General features: G+C 39.1%; 1 protein-coding gene across 2 annotated transcripts in view; it reads left to right on the forward strand.

The window, feature by feature from the left end:
- The window catches only part of LOC106875721 (uncharacterized), an 81,294-nt gene that overhangs the window by 38,325 nt on the left and 23,854 nt on the right, over positions 1-19,115 (forward strand). For both annotated transcript variants that reach the window (XM_089338903.1, XM_052975525.2), the window contains one exon: positions 488-592. In XM_089338903.1, coding sequence (XP_089195029.1) covers positions 488-592 — 105 coding nt within the window. The remainder of the gene's footprint in view (positions 1-487; positions 593-19,115) is intronic.

Genomic DNA, 19,115 nt, shown 5'->3' on the forward strand with positions numbered 1-19,115 from the left:
ACAAGTTTGTCAAGAGAAGCCTTTAAACTTATCAGGGGCAAGACAATCTCACTAGCATTGGTGCCACAATAAGATGTAGCCAGTATACTGTTTAAAGTGGTTGAGAACAGAAATGGTATGCAGTTGTAGGAATGAAGCTGAAGATGAAACAAATGAGTGAGATGTGGTCTTTCTGATGTGCCCCTGAGGGCAGTAACTCTGAATAAGAATTGACTCATGTCATCAGAACTAGCCTAAGTTATGCCAGCATGGAAAATTGACATAAAATTATAAAGATAGTGGTGATGGTGGAGATGGCATAGCATGTGTGTGTGTGTGTATACATACATAAATATGCATAAAATAAGTATTTGTACGTATGTGTATTCCTATATGTGTGTATGTGTATTCTATCCATATGTGTGTGTGTTTTAATCGGATTTTCCTAAAGTCATCTTTAATTTGATGTCTAAATAAAAATTCTGACCATGTTTATTTTCTTTCTTAGTGCATAGTTTTCTCTGATGTCCAACCACAAGCACCTGTTCACTTCCTGGTAATTCCTCGGAAACCAATTCCAACTTTAAGTGATGTTGATGCCGAAGATCAGATGGTAGGTACACTGTTGTATTGGTGTTGGTGGTGAGCATAGTAGTTGTGGGCATGGTGTAGGAGAGTCCTCTCTATTCTTCTGTTCATTCCTTTTATTATTTGGCTTGGCTTGGTTTTTACAACAGGATGCCCTTTCTAACACTAGCACACACATGCACATGTGTAATAAATATATGTGTATGTATGTATCTATATAACATTGATAATGAAGAGGAGAGTAGAAATTTTATTCACATCTGAAAATTTATATTTAAAAATTTTCTACAGCAGTTATATCTGACCTACATATTTTTCGGCTGCAGTAACTGCACATTGCTTTGTATGCAATTATGCATTCTAGTATTGCAATTTCATCAAGGGTCCAACACTTATAACATTTTCAAAGTGAACCAATTCAAACAAGCGTCTTGCATTGGTATACAGTTGAAGGTAATAGCATTGCTGTTTATATTTGATGGAATGTTAGTCTTATTATCAGCTCTGCTGGTATTACAGTTGAATCGTGGTTTTGAAATGTTTATTCAGATTTCAGTTAATTGTAGCAGTTTTGTTTACATGTTGCTGTAAGGAGTACATTATTTATTCAGAGGTATTTTACTTACTTTCGGTTTATACTATTATCTCACATATACATGCATACATATATACGTGCATACATACATACATACATATATATATGTATATGAAGACAGGGAAAGCCCCCGGCCCATGAGGAATCACTGCAGAGATGCTCAAAATATCTGGCAGTGTCGGCTATAGCCTAGTCACCTGTATTGTTAACCAGGTGATACACGAAGGAGTCATACCCAATGACTGGTGTAGCAGCACCATAGTCAACTGTCACAAAGGTAAAGGTGACGCTTTAGATACAAATAATTACAGAGGTATCAAATTGTTGGATCAGGTAATGAAAGTCATGGAGAGGGTCATAGCTCAACTAATTAGGGAGCGAGTCAGTTTAGATGGGATGCAGTTTGGGTTCGTTCCAGGAAAAAGCACCACTGATGCTATATTTCTGGTAAGACAGGTGCAGGAGAAATACCTAGCCAAGGATAAACCTCTGTACCTGGCTTTCGTTGACATGGAGGAAGCCTTTGACAGGGTCCCCTGATCCCTTATCTGGTGGTCAACGAGGAAACTAGGGATAGAAGAATGGTTAGTGAGAGCTGTGCAAGCCATGTACAGAGACGCTGTCAGTAAGGTGAGGGTTGGCAATGAGTACAGTGAAGAATTCCAGGTAGAGGTAGGTGTCCTCAGCCCCCTCCTATTTATCATAGTCCTCCAGGTGATAACAGAGGAATTCAAAACAGGATGCCCCTGGGAGCTCCTCTATGCTGATGACCTTGCACTAATTGCTGAGTCACTATCAGAACTAGAGGAGATGTTTCAGGTGTGGAAGCAAGGACTAGAATCGAAGGTCCTTAGAGTCAACCTAGCTAAAACCAAAGTACTAATAAGTAAGAAGGTAGACAAAGCACAAACCCCTTCAGGTAGATGGCCCTGCTCGATCTGTAGAAAAGGTATAGGTAGAAACTCTATAAGATGTACCCGGTGCAAGCTATGGACACATAAGAGGTGCAGCAATATCAAAGGCAGGTTAACTAGGAAGTTAGTTTTTGTATGTGGCAGGTGTTCAGAAAATGCTGAAAATGTGCAGAAAACAACTTCTGTCACATTCCAGGGAGAAAAACTAGATGCAGTTGATAGATTCTGCTATCTGGGTGACCAAGTTAGTAGTGGGGGTGGGTGCGCTGAAAGTGTAGCTGCTAGAATAAGAATAACCTGGGTAAAGTTCAGAGAGCTCTTACCTCTGCTGGCGACAAAGGGCCTCTCACTCAGGGTAAAAGGCAGACTGTATGATGCATGTGTATGAACAGCCATGCTACATGGCAGTGAATCATTAGCCGTGACTACTGAGGACATGCGTAAGCTTGCAAGGAATGAAGCCAATATGCTCTGATGGATGTGTAATGTCAGTGTGCATACTCAACAGAGTGTAAGTACCTTGAGAGAAAAGTTAGACCTAAGAGGCATCAGTTGTGGTGTGCAAGAGAGACGATTGCGCTGGTATGGACATGTGGCGAGAATGGATGAGGATAGCTGTGTGAAAAAGTGCCACACCCTAGCAGTTGAGGGAACCCGTGGAAGAGGTAGGCCCAGGAAGACCTGGGATGAGGTGGTGACCGAGACTTTTGAAAATATGTTGTGCGTGAGAAGACCCGGCAAGCCAAGTGAGACCAAAATCCGAGGCCTCTGCCAGGGATGTAGCCAGCCCACTTGTGCATACTATTCCTTCATTGGAGACTACACTCTGCTTGCAAAGACCTGTTGAGGCAAGTGAAATTGAAATCGAATTAAATTTGTAAACTGGCACCCATGCCAACGTGTCTTTCATTGAACACTAAACTCTGCTTGCGAAGACCTGTTGGGGCAAGCGAAAGCGAAATCGTGATGGCACCTGTACCAGTGGAGCACTAAGAGCACCTTCTGAGTGTGATCGTTGCCAGAGCAGCTGTCTGGCTTCCGTGCCGGTGGCATGTAAATAGCACCATTTGAGCATGATCGTTACCAACGTCGCCTTCCTGGCACGTGAAAAGACATTCGAGCGAGATCGTTGCCAGTGCCACTGGACTGGCTCCTGTGCAGGTGGCACGTAAAATACACCATTTCGAGCATGGCCATTGCCAGTACTGCCTGAATGGCCTTTGTGCCGGTGGCACGTAAAAGCACCCACTACACTCATGGAGTGGTTGGCGTGAGGAAGGGCATCCAGCTGTAGAAACTCTGCCAAATCAGATTGGAGCCTGGTGTTCACCTGGTCCATCATTCCTCAGTCAAATCGTCCAACCCATGCTAGCATGGAAAGCGGACGTTAAACGATGATGATGATGATGATGATGATATAATTGTTAAACAGGACGTCAAACATTAAGGCAAGGCAAACATCTCAAGTCATATACAATATTATTACAGGAAGAAATTCAAAATCTTATAGCAGTTTCTGGGATATCCTCGAGTATGAGATATTCTGTCATCAGAGATAAATTGGGGAAAAAATATGGAAAATAAGAATGGTATATGTCAGTAAGATGATAACATAGAAGTCCCTTCCTCTGTTATCATCTTATTTTACCATTAGAATTTTCAGAACTAAGAAAACACCGCCGCCAAACAGTCACCTGGAAGCTTTTGAAAATGAACTTTGCTCTTTAATTAAGGACATTAAGTTTAAGAACCACACCCTTAGGCATAATAAGCACTAAAGAAAGCGTAAGGATTTGGTTCTCGAGTTAAAATCCAAAGATGGTATAATAGTACACTCAGATAAAACAAGAAACACATATAAACATGAACATTGTTACTTATCATGAACTCATTCAGTGTGAAATCCTTAAAGAATATAAAGTAGTCCCTAGGAGTACCCTCAAAACAATCAACTTAGAGGCCAAAAAGATTATGTTAGAGTATAATATTGATGACCAAACTGAACCTTTTATACCGATTAGACCTCATATTACTATTAAAGACCATAAAGATAATTACCTACATAACACCCAGGTCAGATTAATATGCCCCAATAAGTCAGATTTAGGTTAGCTTAGTAAAGCAATCTTAGATAAGTATATACCTACTCTTAAGAAGAAAATTAAATTAGGGCTATGGAAAAATACCTAAGGCGCAATTGAATGGTTCTCTAACATAAAATATAAGTATAATCATAAATTTTTGCAAATTGACATTCAAAATTATTACTCATTGATTAATCCTACAATCTTAAATAGTGCGCTTATCTTTGCTATGCATTGTACTAAGTTAAGTAGAAAAGAAATTAATGTAATCCTCGAATTCGATAATAGGTTGTGGGCCAGGACGGATACCTCTGACTTCTTTGATATAATTATGAGAGCCCCAGATTCAGCCGAGTTAAGTGACCTTGTGGGTATTTACCTTTTAGATAACATCTACAAAGAATTCCCTGAACTCACGGGAGGCCTATATAGAGCCGACACTTTTCTTTATCAAAAGCATCTCCAATAGACGCCTAGAATTACTCAAGAATTGCCTATATAAATTCTTCAATAGATTTGGCCTTTCCATAACAATAGAGAATGAAAACTACTCCATTGATTACTTAGATGTTAACTGTGATTTAAGTACATCAACCTTATATGAAACCCAACTCCAACCTGAAATATATAAATTGTCAAAGTAACCATCCACAATCTAAAAACAGGTTTTAATCAAAGGATTTCTTATCTCTCATCTAATGAGGACATATTTGATAGTCATAAGGACAGGTACGATAAGGCACTTAAAGATGCAATCTATAGAGGTAGAATTAAATATACCCCTCATGAATGTGGAAGGAATAGTAGGAACAACGAATGTGATAACTGTAACTTTGTTGCACTTGACCATAGACACAAGCGATATAAAAAAGCACAGGTAGCTAGCTATTAACACGAATGTAACCAAATCTAGTAACTGCATGAATAACTACAATAGTATAGTAATACACATGGTAGATATGCGAGGGTTAATGCATGCAGGAATAGTAACACCAATATGCACTCCACCCATGTAGAAACTACCAGTAAATCGGGAAATCGGATCTGGTGTATAATCCCTTTTGCAATGCAAATAAGGACGAACTTAGTGAAGCAATTATTGAATGTCATAAATAGACACTTTGGTAAGAATAATAGGTATTCTAGTATTGTAAATAGTAGTAAAATTAGGATAGGTTACAGCCTTACACATAACTTAGGGTGCATAATAGCCTCTCGGAATAATAAGAAATTAGATACTTTCTACTCAAATAGAAACATATACGGTACGGTCAGTGATATTAGTAGTAATATCAACATTAACCACTACCCCAACATTAGTCCAGAATTCTCTCAGAATCAAAATAACCAATCTAACCGCAATAGACCTGATCCTACCCCACTAGGGGGCTATTCCCCCCTGCAAGATAACCTATATGACTGTAGGAACAAGAATAACTGCATTCAGTAACACCTGTAGAATAAAGGATGCTATCTATCAATGCAGTGTCACAAAAAAGTCTAGCAAATGGAGTTATATCAGTGCAACCCAAAATAAAATAAAATGTAGACTGGCTGCGCACCAGCATTCTTTTAGAAATAGAAACTTAATCAATTTGACTGGTTTAAGTAAGTACACCTGGGAGCTCAAAGATAGTAACACTAGCTTCACATTGTATTGAGAGATCCTCGCTATGGTACATTTGTATAATGGAAAAAATAGAAAATGTCACCTTTGCATAAATGAGATTTAAAAAATTCTAACTGCACAAATTCCGTTTTGAGTATAGAGTAGCTTGCTTGCATAAAGTTAGGTCCACTTTCGATAGTTATAAATAACACTAGAAATACTCATACAACTCCATATTACTACATATAACCCATAGCTATTAATTAGTAGCCCCTGTTTTTGGCAGATTATACATCTTACCCCTTTATTATTATTTTTGTCTTGCTTAGAAGTATTGAGTCTCATGTAGGTAGTTTAATTACAACCCACTCTTCCTCTTTTACTAAGTCTTATTTGTTACCCCTCTCCCTTAACTATTTCCTACTTGTAATTATTAACTTTAGATACTTTTTCACTTCCCCATATTAGTATGTATAATTTCCACAGCATACATATAGGAGCCCCTTATAGTTTAATGGAGGTTTTACACCTTACTCCATTTTAGGTCATCTTGCTGAATAACTGATGCCCCACCTAGTTAGTCAATTATCTAATCTCTCCTGTTTCCCTTCTCCTAAATCTTTAATGTAACCCCCCCACCTCTACCTTCTACCTATCTCTACTTTTGATAGATATAAATAACAATAGAAACTCTCATACTACTCCATCGTAGTACTTAGAACACAGTTTATAATTAGTAGCACATGTTAGTTTAGTGCAGGGTCTACATCTTACCCTTTTATTTTTGTCATGCTTAGAAGTATTGAGTCTCATGTAGGCTGTTTATTTGCAACCCCACCCTCTACCCCTTTCCCTAAGCCTTATATGTTACTCCCACACTTTCCTTCTCTTACAATTATAAACTTTAGATATATTTAACTACCTCATATTAGTATTTATAATTCCACTGGATACTAATAGGATCCCCGTTTAGTATAATGGGAGTTTTTATAGGTCATACTGTTAGGAATAACTGAGGCCCTCCTAGTTAATCTAATACCTAACCCCACCTCCTACCTTTCTCCTAAGTTTTTAAATGTAACCCACTACCTATATCTATTATCTCATTCACCAAGTAACATTTCCCCCACCTTATTAACGTATTACCCCTTATATTTTGCCTTTTATTTCTTTTATTGGTGATATGAGAACATTAATGACCTCTGGCTTTCTACCACATTAGCCCCACTTATTACTATTACTATAACCCCCCCTCCCATGCTTGATTCCTTCTTTCTTTTCATTTTATTTTTTCAGTCTATTCTATTATTTATTTCATGGTCTTTCCTTTACTTTATCGCACACTATGCCTACAAATATTTCTTACACCCTCTGGAATTATTACTCTTTTGTTTCTTTTAATGATTAGATTTAATTAGTATTTTTCTATCTTACCTTTGGTCATTTTATCTTTATTTTAATTTTTAGTTTTTTATTATTATTTTAGCTTTTTAGGCTCACTTAGTTAAATGCTTATCTTAAGGCTACTTTTCTGGCCGGTAGCCTCGGCATTAATGCTACACATCTATTGTACCCATTAGTATCTCTATATTTCTTTTTTTTTTTGGTTTATAATAACAGAAATGATTTACTTTTATGTTTATGTAATGCTTTTGTAGGCTTGATAGCATTTTAACAATTGACTTGTCCTTAAATTTTATCCACCTAAGAATCAATGCCATTTTATTTTTGCTCTGTAGAGCACCTATTTAATATACTCATTACTTACCAGTACTTTACTTAATTTCGACTACAATTTACTATATACGTTGTTCAGCCATATTTTTTCCTTGTTTTCATTGATCTGTTGGTGTACCGCAACCTGTTGCCTCCCCTTAACCACTTAATTGTTGTCTTTATGTTCCCCTCTCATATGTTATACCGTTAAGTGGCCCTTAAATTCTACTCATTGTCTTACCTCCCTTACTTTTTTTCCTTCCTCTCTTTTTCTTGTTTATCTATAAACAAACCTTTTGTAATGGTTTAACTTGTGAATTGTATTAAATTGTTACTGACTGCTGGACTTAGACATATTCCATTGTGTACCATAGGGGGGATTCTTGGTATTAATTTCCTGTGAGTAAATTTTTTTAACCCTACTTAAGTTTACTCCGTTTAACATAGGTTTCACTTTCGAGAATTATATTAATATGTGGTAATCTTCAAGTTTAGTGGGGTAAAAAAAATAAATAAAAATATGCAAGGGAAGTAACTGAACGTCTTACCAGTATTCTCCGTACTACTCCGTTTATAAATAAATCACACACGTGATTTGATTGATGTTAACTGTTTATATATAAATCACACACGTGATTGAATATCATAGTTTCTTATGAGAAATCGAAAATGCCTCGTGGAAGACTGGCTGCACAACATCTTATTGTTGCTGAAAACGAAATCCTCAATCTCATCTTATCTATATGAATTTCTATGGCGGAATTCAATCCCAAAAGAAAAAACATTTGTTTATTTTTTGGCTGCCATTGCTGAAGTGTATAATGTTGAGTAGGTGAATTTCTAGAACTGCATGGTGACCCTCACTCGGCGTAGTCGTGTTCATTGAAAATAGATATATTTTAATGAAATTTTCTACAGTGCAATAATTTCAAACATCTGGAGCATAACTGTAGAAAATTTCATTAATAAATATCTATTTTTAATGAACACGATTTCATTGAGATCAGCATGCAGTCCTATAAATTTATCTGTTGAATTTCATTATCATTTCCATTGACAAAGTTCTCTCCATGCACAATTATTTCTTTTCTGCTTATTGTTTTTGACTCTGTTCCGTCGGGTACTTCTGCAAAACATTTCGTTTCCGTTTTGGAAAAAGGAAAAAACATTTTAAACTTTTATAAGAAAAAATTAGATCTTTGTGATTTGACGGGCAACACTTGTTTTCTTAACGAAACACTTTCAAACTTGGGACACTGGTAGAATGTGTCATACAAAACAACTTTTTCTCTTAGCCTTCTTAACAAAAAATTGTACATCGCAAGTTATTTCATGTTAAAGTTGTCGTATTTCTGTAATTTCAACCAATCACTGACGTCTATTCAGCTGAATACAGTCAGTGCTGGTTGGTCATAAAAATGTTATTCCCTGTGACATATTTCATCCGGTTTAATCGTAATTTATATAATAAATTACGCTGTGCGTATCTGTGTGTGTATATTTTTCCCATAACCTCACTCATAACCCTAACCCTAACCCTAACCCCAACCCTAACTCTAAAGCCCGAACCCTAACCCTAAACTAGAGTTTGATTTGAAGAAGATTTGGCTGCTATTTCTAGGAAATGAAGCACTTGGTGGAGGTGCATTAATAATTCTGGTAGCTCCAATAACAAGTGCAGGCAATATTCAAGTATTTTGATGGCTTTTTCCCCTTTGTTTACGAACAGTCTAGTTAATCGGAAATGTCAGAACTAACGGGGATTAATACCATATACACCGTCACAGCAGTTACTGTATTCAACTGAATAGATGTCAGTGATTAGTTGAAATTATCGAAATAAGACAATTTTTAACGTGAAATAACTTCGAATACAAAATTTATTATCTGTTCTATACCACAAAATATACAAGTATACGAAGTTTGAAAGTGTTTCGGTACCAAAAACACTACATAAAAAAAATGTTGCCCGTCAAATCACAAAGGTCCAAAAAATTCCGTCGTATGCTGTTTTAGATTCTTTTCTGCCTGTTGTTTTTGACTCCGTTCCGTCGGGTACTTCTGCAAAACATTTTGTTTCCGTTTTGTAAAAAGAAAAAAACATTTTAAATTTTTATAAGAAAAAATTCCGTCGCATGCTGTTTTAGAAAAAAAAAAAAAAAAATGCACGTGTATGATTTATTTATAAACAGCTAAAAGAAAACGGATAATAATGGTAAGTCATTCAGTTATTTCCCTTTAATATTTTTATTTACTTTTTTTACCCCCCTAAACTTGAAGATTACCGTAACATGTTATTTACACAGAGCTTCTGGATAACTTCTTCCTTTAACACCCTGACCCCCACCTAACTGCACCCTCCCATTAATAATTTGTAGTATTCTCCAGTCCTTTAATAGGTCATGGCGATCTTTCGGTACTAGTCCGCCATAACTTCTGGTCATTGCGCACACGCATACTGATTTCATGATCGTATAGTGTGTTTATGTGTTTAAAGTTTCAGTTCGGATGGCACCTTACTCGCTCGCACCTTGGCCACACGTTTTCCGCAGTACGAAGGCAAGAGCACCCATTCCTCTGTCCTTATTGCTTCGGTGGAGTGCTTTATTGCTTCCTCCTCCGTTGTGAAGCGCACCTCCATAGTGGCGTATCTCCTCCCTATACTGGTTACATGATCGTATAGTGTATTTATGTGTTTAAAGTTTGAGAACTGTATGCATCTGAGGGGGAGAAGGTTTGAGTTTAGTGGGCCATTCATTTTTTTTCTATTTAATGTTGTCTTTTCATATTTTCAAGTCATTTAAAAACAAACGCACTATATGATAATGTAATCAGTATGCGTGCGCACAACGACCGGAAGTTATGGCGTACTAGTATCGAAAGATCGCCCGATTTCAGATTTCAAATTTCAAATTCCAAATTCACTTGCCTCAACAGGTCTTCGCAAGCAGAGTTTTTAGTGTCCAATGAAGTAAAGTTACGAATAAGTGAGCTGGCAACACTTCTGGCAGAGGTCACACATTATGCTCTCACTTGCTTTGCCTGGTCTTCTCACGTACAGCATATTTCCAAAGGTCCCGGTCACTGGTCATTGCATCGGTGAGGCCTAAAATTCGAAGGTCATGCTTCACCACCTCATTCCAGGTCTTCCTGGGTCTACCTCTTCCACAGGTTCCCTCAACTGCTAGGGTGTGGCACTTTTTCACACAGCTATCCTCATCCATTCTCGCCACATGTCCATACCAGCACAATCATCTCTCTTGCACACCACAACTGATGCTTCTTAGGTCTAACTTTTTTCTCAAGGTACTTACACTTTGTCGAGTTTGCACACTGACATTACACATCCATCGAAGCATACTGGCTTCATTCCTTGCGAGCTTATGCATGTCCTCAATAGTCACAGCCAATGTTTCACTGCCATGTAGCATGGCTGTTCGTACACATGTGTCATACAGTCTGCCTTTTACTCTGAGTGAGAGGCCCTTTGTCACCAGCAGAGGTAAGAGCTCTCTGAACCTTGCTCAGGCTATTCTTATTCTAGCAGCTACACTTTCAGCGCACCCTCCTTGGTCACCTAGGTAATGGAAGTTATCAACTATGTCTAGTTTTTCTCACTGGAATGTGGCAGAAGTTGTTCTCTGCACATTTTCAGTGTTTATTGCTCCTGAGAATCTGACACATACAAAAACTATCTTCCTAGTTAGCCTTCCTTTGATATTGCTGCACCTCTTATGTGTCCATAGCTTACACTGGGTAGATCTTATGGAGTTTCTACCTACACCTTTTCTACAGATTGAGCAGGGCCATCTACCTGAAGGGGTTTGTGGTTTGTCTACCTTCTAACGTATTAGGACTTTGGGTTTAGCTAGGTTCATTCTAAGGCCGTTCGATTCTAATCCTTGCTTTCACACCTAAAACTTTTCCTGTAGTTCTGATAGTGACTCAGCAATTAGAGCAAGGTCATCAGCATAGAGGAACTCCCAGGGGCATCCTGTCTTGAATTCCTTTGTTATTGCCTGGAGGACTATGATAAATAAAAGGGGGCTGAGGACTGAACCTTGGTGGACCCCTACCACTACCCGGAATTCTTCACTGTACTTGGCTCGCACAGCTCTCGCTAACCATTGATCTATCCCTAGTTTCCTTATTGACCACCAGATAAGGGATCGGGGGACCCTGTCAAAGGCTTTCTCCATGTCATCGAAAGCCAGGTACAGTGTTTATCTTTGGCTAGGTATTTCTCCTGCAGCTGTCTTACCAGAAATATAGCATCAGCAGTGCTTTTCCCTGGCATCAACCCAAACTGCATGTCATCTAAACTGATCCTCTCCCTAATTAGTTGGGCTATGACCCTCTCTGTAACTTTCATTACCTGATCCAACAACTTGATACCTCTGTAATTATTTGTATCTAAAGTGTCACCTTTACCTTTGTAGCAGTTGACTATGGTGCTGCTACACCAGTCATTGGGTATGACTCCTTCGTGTATCACCTGGTTAACTATATGGGTGACTAAGCTATAGCCGACACTGCCAGATATTTTGAGTATCTCTGCAGTGATTCCTGATGGGCCGGGGGCTTTCTCTGTCTTCATACTCTTAATTGCTTTATCTACTAAGGTACTGTCAACTTGGATAGCTGGTCCCTCTGTTGGGTCAACATTCGGTAGATTCTCTCTCTCCCATTCATTTTCTTTATTGAGCAACCTTTCATAGTGGTATCTCAAAACCTCTCTCTTTGCAGCCTTGTTTAGTGCAAGTGAACTATCATCCATGCGGATACATTTCTCTCCTTCGACATCACAATACTCTCTCACACAGTGTCTTGCAACACGAAATACCTCAAGTCTTTGGTCCTGATGGTGCAGAACATTGGCAAATTTTTTCTTATCTGCTTCCCCTCTGGCTAAATAAACCTGTCTCCTAACTTCCCTTCTGGCAGTCTGATACAATTCCCTGCTACCACCATCCTTCCAGTCCTTCTAAGACTGTTTGTTTTGTCTAATAGACCTGTCAACAACATTGTTCCACCACCACGTTATCTTGGGTTGAGAGGGAACTTTGCACCATCCACAGATCTGGTCAGTAGCTCTCAGCAGGTTGTCTCGTAGAAACCTCCAGTTGTCTCGTAGAAACCTCCAGTTGTCATTTACATTGTGTGAAGCTATATCCCCTTCTATTTTGTCAAAGGCTTCGAGTAATATGTCGCTAAATCTCTGTCCATTTGCAGGATCTTTAAGCTTCCAGACCCTTCTCCTCCAAGCTGGTCATCTACTGGGCAACCACTTAGCCCTGATCCTGAAGTCACTAACTACCAGTCTATGTTGTGGGGTACATTCTTTGCCTGGGAACATTTTGGCATTTATAAGCAGCCATATTTCCCTTTTTCTGGCGAGGATGTAGTGAATTTGGCTAGTGTGTCTGCCAGAACGGTAGGTGACTAGGTGACTGGCAGGTTACCTAAAGTTAGTATTGCAAACCATAAGATCATTTGCATCCAGCAGCCTGGTTTCCTCCTCATTGCAGGAACCGAAACCATAGCCTCCATTACGCCATGGAAGCCCCCTGTATGTTGTCCAACATGTCCATTGAAGTCACCAGCCACAAAGAGAAGGACCCTGTCATTCGTCAATGAGATAGTCTGCAAGAGGGTGTCATAAATCGGTCTTTCTGTCCATCGGGTAGCCCTGGCTGAGGGTCATAGGCTGAGATAATGGTTGCTAACCCATGATGGAGCAGTAATCTAATCTTAAGTATTCTATCGCATACTCTGACTACCTCGATTACCTTATCCCCCCATTTCTCCACAAGAAGTATATCCACACCCCCGACCCTGTCTATGTTCCCTGCCCAGAAAATCTTGTACCTGTGTTCTTTGCCTGTGAGGAACCTAGCGGAACCTCCTCTCCACCTTACTTCTTGGAGGCAGTAGATATCGATACATCTCCGTTCAAGCATCTCAACAATCTCACTAGACCTACCTTTCAGTGTGCCGACGTTGAGAGTGCCAACCCCGAGGGTGTGGGAGGTATGGGCCCGTGAGACCCTGGGGCGGGGGACAGCAGCATCATGTACCTGGAAAGAAAGCTCGCATTTGACAGAATTCATAAACAAACAATAGCCTTCAATTCAACCTGCATACACTACACTATCATATTTTTGCACTATATGATCACTACCTTACATAGGAGATGATCCCTAAGTAGGGGTGGGGGTGGTGTAAAGCCTTTAGAAGTGTTCATGGGAGACAACCAAAGGATGGGAAAGGATAGGAGAGGGTGGTAGGGTGGCGTACTGCGAACAGAGTAAGGCAGAGAAAGAGAGAGAGAGGGGTTAGTGGTCAGGACACGAGGGAGAAAGATATTCTTTTGGGATTTGTGTAGCATAGTTTAACGAGACAGCAAATGTTGATAATAGTAAAATAGAATTGAAAAATCTGAGAGTTTTCGATCAGCTAATCTAAGACAGAATTAGAGGAATAAGTGACTGTGTGATAAACTTGAATGAATGAATGAATGAATGAATGTGATGACATGGTAATGAAATAGACAGAATAGTGAAAAGAACTAAATAAGGGGTTTATGATCTGCGCGTAAATAGAAGAGTATGAACGAGGTTGAAAAGAGAAAAACTTCTTATCTGAGCATCTATATATGTATCTCTGAGAGATTTAGAAATGCATTATTTCTATTTTTGAAATCAGTGAAAGTGTTTCACTAGAATTATTATATGTTTACAAGAGCTTGACAGGCATCTCCAACTAGCAAGCTATTGCTACTCCAGACTGATGACGAGCAAAGACTCAGAAACATGTCTCTGGATGCAGGCTTAGCTGGGTGGAGGTGCTTGTCTCCCCCTTGTAAACATAAGGACACAGGAAATGTGTCAAGGCTGACAGGAAGCGGTGCTGTTTCCTAGGTCTAACCAACAGTAGTATTATTCCCGTCATGGGACTGTCACATTAAGTTGACAGCATACAACTATTTTATCGCATCACTACTGCATAAATCTCTCTGAGAGATTTAGAAATGTATTATTTCTATTTGATATATAAATACATAAATACTTATATATATATACATATATATATATATATATATATATATATATATATATATATATATATATATATATATACATATATATATATATGTCTGTATGTATTAGAGGTTAAGCAACCATCTAAGGCATAATAAATATCCAATATAGTACTGGATGTATACCTACGTATTTATATCCAAGTGTTTACTACTGCAAGGCAGTATCGCAATTGAATATTAGGAATTAGTGGGGGTAAACCAGAAATTTACTCAGAATATGTAAGGCAAATAAGAAAATGGAGAGGATAATCAATCTGAAGAGGCTTGGAGATACCATTATGAAAGACTGCTGAATGTGGAGAATGAATGAAAGGACGAGAGTCTGCCAAAGTTTGACCCAATCGAGGGACCAGCTACCAGAATCGACAGTACCCTGGTAGATAAAGCAATTAAGGATATGAAGACAAGGAAAGCACTTGGCACATTAGGAATCACCGCTGAGATGCATAAAATATCGGGCGGTGTGGGTTGTGGTCTTGTCACCCGCATCATAAATCAGGTAGTTCACAAAGGAGTCATACCCTATGACTGGTGTAGCAGCATCCTAGTCAACTGCTACAAAGGTAAAGGTGATGCTTTAGATAGAAATAACTACAGGGGTATCAAATAATTGGATGAGGTAATGAAAGTTACAGAGAGCGTCATAGCGTAACTAATTAGGAAGAGAGAGAGAGCCTAGATTAGATGCAGTTCGGTTTAGTGCCAGGCAGGAGCACCACTGATGCTATATTTCTGGTAAGGCAACTGCAGAAGAAATACCTAGCCAAAGATAAACCTCTGTACTTGGCTTTTGTTGACTTGGAGAAAGCCTTTGACAGGGTCCCCCTATCCCTTATCTGGTGGTCAATGCAGAAACTAGGGATAGACGAGTGGTTGGTAAGTGCTGTACAAGCCCTTTACATAGATGTTGTCAGTAAGGTGAGGGTTAGCAATGAGTATACTGAAGAATTCTGGGTAGAAGTAGGGGTTCACCAAGGATCAGTCTTCAGCCCCTCTAATTCATCATAGTCCTCCAGGCAATCACAGAGGAGTTCAAGACAGGATGCCCCTGGGAGCTCCTCTATGCTGATGACCTTGCTCTAATAGCTGAGTCACTGCCAGAACTAGAGACGATGTTTAGGGTGTGGAAGCAAGGTATAGAATTGAAGGGTTATAGAGTGAACCTAGCAAAAACCAAAGTCTTCGTAAGTAGGAAGGCTAACAAATCACAAACCCCTTCAGGTAGATGGTTCTGCTTGATCTGTAGAAAAGGCATGGGTAAAGACCCCATATGATGTACCTGGTGTAAGCTATGGATACATGAAAGGTGCAGCGATATCAAAGGAAGGTTAACTGAGAAGATAGTTTTTGTATGTGGTCGATGCACAGGGGCAATAATCACTGAAGATGTACAGAAAACAGATTCCATCACATGTCAGGGGGAAAGACTAGAAGTAGTTGGTAGCTTCCACCACCTAGGTGACCAAATCTGTAGTTGGGGGTGGTGGCTCTGAGAGTGTATTGGCTAGAATAAGAATAGCCTGGGCAAAGTTCAGAGAGCTCTTACCTCTGCTGGCAACTAAGGGCCTCTTGCTCAGGATGAAAGATAGACTGTATGATGCATGTGTGTGAACTGCCATGGGCCATGACTACTGAGGACATGCATAGGCTTGAAAGAAATGAAGCTGGTATGATCCACTGGATGTGTAATGTCAGTGTGCATACACGGTAGTGTGAGCACCCTGAGAGAAAAGTTGGGTATAAGAAGCATCAAATGTGGTGTGCAACAGAGACGACTGCGCTGGTATGGTCATGTGTCATGTATGGATGAAGACAGTTGTGTGAGGAAGTGTCACACTCTAACTGTGGAAGGAACCTGTGGAAGAGGTAGACCCAGGAAGACATGGGATGAGGCGGTGAAGAATGACCTTCGAACATTGGATCTCACAGAGGCAATGACAGGTGACTGAGACCTTTGGAGATATGTTGTAATTGAGAAGATCTGGCGAATAAAGTGAGATTGCAGCCATGGCTGATGCCAGTGTTGCATGTCTGGCCCATTTAAGAGTACCTTTGAAGCATCAGGCGATATGATTTTTTCAAGAAGACCCATTGAGTCAAGTAAAACCAAAATTGTAGCTGTGGCCAGTGCCCCCTGACTGGCTCCTGAGCCAGGGGTATGTAAAAAGCACCATTTGAATGTGGCCGATGCCAGTACCCCCTGACCGGCTTCTGTGCCGGCGTCGTGTAAAAAGTACTATCCAAACAGGATCGATTCCAGGGCCACCTGACTGGCTCCTGTGCCAGTGGCATGTAAAATGCACCCATTACACTCTTGGAGTAGTTGACATTTGGAAAGGCATCTAGCTGTAGAAACATTGCCAGATCAGATTGGAGCCTGGTGCAGCTGCTGTCTCTCCAGACCTCAGACAAACTGTCCAACCCATGCCAGCATGGAAAATGGACGTTAAACGATGATGATGATGATATATATCTATTGGGTTATCTCATAAATAATGCAAATATACTCGCCTTCATTTTCTACGATGCTCTTCCATCTATCTGGTAGATTTGCAAGGCCCCTCTTCCAAAATTCATTTTTCCATGACGAAAAATACTCCTCCAGTACTGTTCTGACCTCGTCTACAGTGTTCATATTTTTTCCGTCCAAATAATTTTGAAGACTGCAGAATAAATGATAATCAGATGAGGCAATGTCCGGCGAATATGGTGGGTGGAGCATCGTTTCCCATTCAAACTGCTTCAACCCTTGGAATATCATCCTCGCTGAATGACTGGTTGCATGAGCAAATCCAAGCTTCTCTGCTAGTTCCTCAACAGTTGCAATGGGATTCTGTTCCACCAAGGTTTGCAGAATGTCCTCATCAAGCTCTACAGATCTTCTAGGATGAGGCTCATCTTCTAGGCTGTAGTTTCTGGTTCGGAATTTCTGGAATCACCGTTGACACTGGCTTACACTTATTGTCTGATCCCCATATACTGCATTAATATTCCTTGCACTTTCTGTTGAATTGTTACCTTTATTGAACTTATAAAGCAAAATATGCCAAATATGCTCCTTTGTCACTTCCATTATAGCTTTGAAAAAATAACTGTTAAAATCGAACTGCTCTCTTCAAAACTTGCACTAAGAATAAGGGCAAGATGAAATTATTACCTGCTGTTATAGCAGGGTTAGGGTTAGGGTTGATGCAAGTAGTTTATCCTGTCCCAATCCAACTTTTAGTTCATGCAATTGAAAAAAACCGCATTATTTATGGGATGATCCAATATATATATATATATATATATATATATATATATATATATATATATATATATATATATATATATACATATATATATATATATATATATATATGTACATTTTCTTTTAACATATTTTTACTTTGTTGTACATGCGTATTAATGTTACACATCCAAAGGAGCATGTTAGCTTCATTTCTATCATGTTTTCACTTGTCTCTGCATTCATAGCCCATGTTTCATAACCATGTAGGCAATGTTGTTCATATACAATCATCATACCATCTCTGTTTCACTCTGAGAGTGAGAGAGGCCTTTGGTTATGAACAGAACACTCTGAAATTCCTTCATTTTATTCTGGTACCTATATTTTCAGAGCATCCTCCGATTCTATTAATTAGGTTTCCTAGGTAACAAACTACCTACTACGGCTAAAGATGCTCTTTGGTATTGCAGAAAATCTATTTCCTATGTGCCGTTAGTGTTTATTGCATTGACACATCTACCAAAAACAAATTCTATTTTCCCTGTTAACTTTGATTCCACTGCACCTTTTATGTGCCCATATTTTGCACTGGGTACACTGTATGAAATTTCTATGTACAACTTTTCTACTTATCAAATAGTGATTAACATCCTGTCTGTTTTCCTGCTTACTGAAACTTTGGTCTTTACCAAGTTAACTTTATGGCCATTTAATTCCAGGTTTTGCTTCCACACCTGGAATTTCTTTTCTAATTCTCTTATAAGAACAAGGTCATCAACATAGAGGAGTTCTCTTGGGCAACTGATCTTAGATTCCTCTGTTATGGCCCGCAGGACTATGTTGAATCAGAGGGGATTGAACTTTGGTGAACTCCTACCTGCTCACTAAATTCATTGTTAACTCTCACCTTTCTGACAGCATCCTTGTATATGACTTGAATAACTTTCACCAGCCATCCATCTACTCTTCTGTCTTTAAGCTTCCATATTCTTCTTTCCCCATATTTTTTTTGTGCTTTTGTGTCCTAGCTCTAAGAGTTCTACGACTGCTTTGATCACTTGAAAATGCATCTGAACTGATGCATTGCTACTGATGGAGAATACTTTGAATGTGATAAAAATGTAAACATGTAAAACTAAGTGAATAAAATAATATTGCAACATTTCGGTTTCTTTCTAGTATCCCCTCATACACTTAATTGTGAAAGTATATACCTTTCACACATGCACATAGACATATATGCTCATGCACCAAATATATCATACCTGTACATAGAAGGAAAGGATGGCTATGAAT

The sequence above is a fragment of the Octopus bimaculoides genome, chromosome 21, assembly GCF_046866305.1.
Source record: "Octopus bimaculoides isolate indiv1 chromosome 21, ASM4686630v1, whole genome shotgun sequence".
Taxonomy (NCBI): domain Eukaryota; kingdom Metazoa; phylum Mollusca; class Cephalopoda; order Octopoda; family Octopodidae; genus Octopus; species Octopus bimaculoides.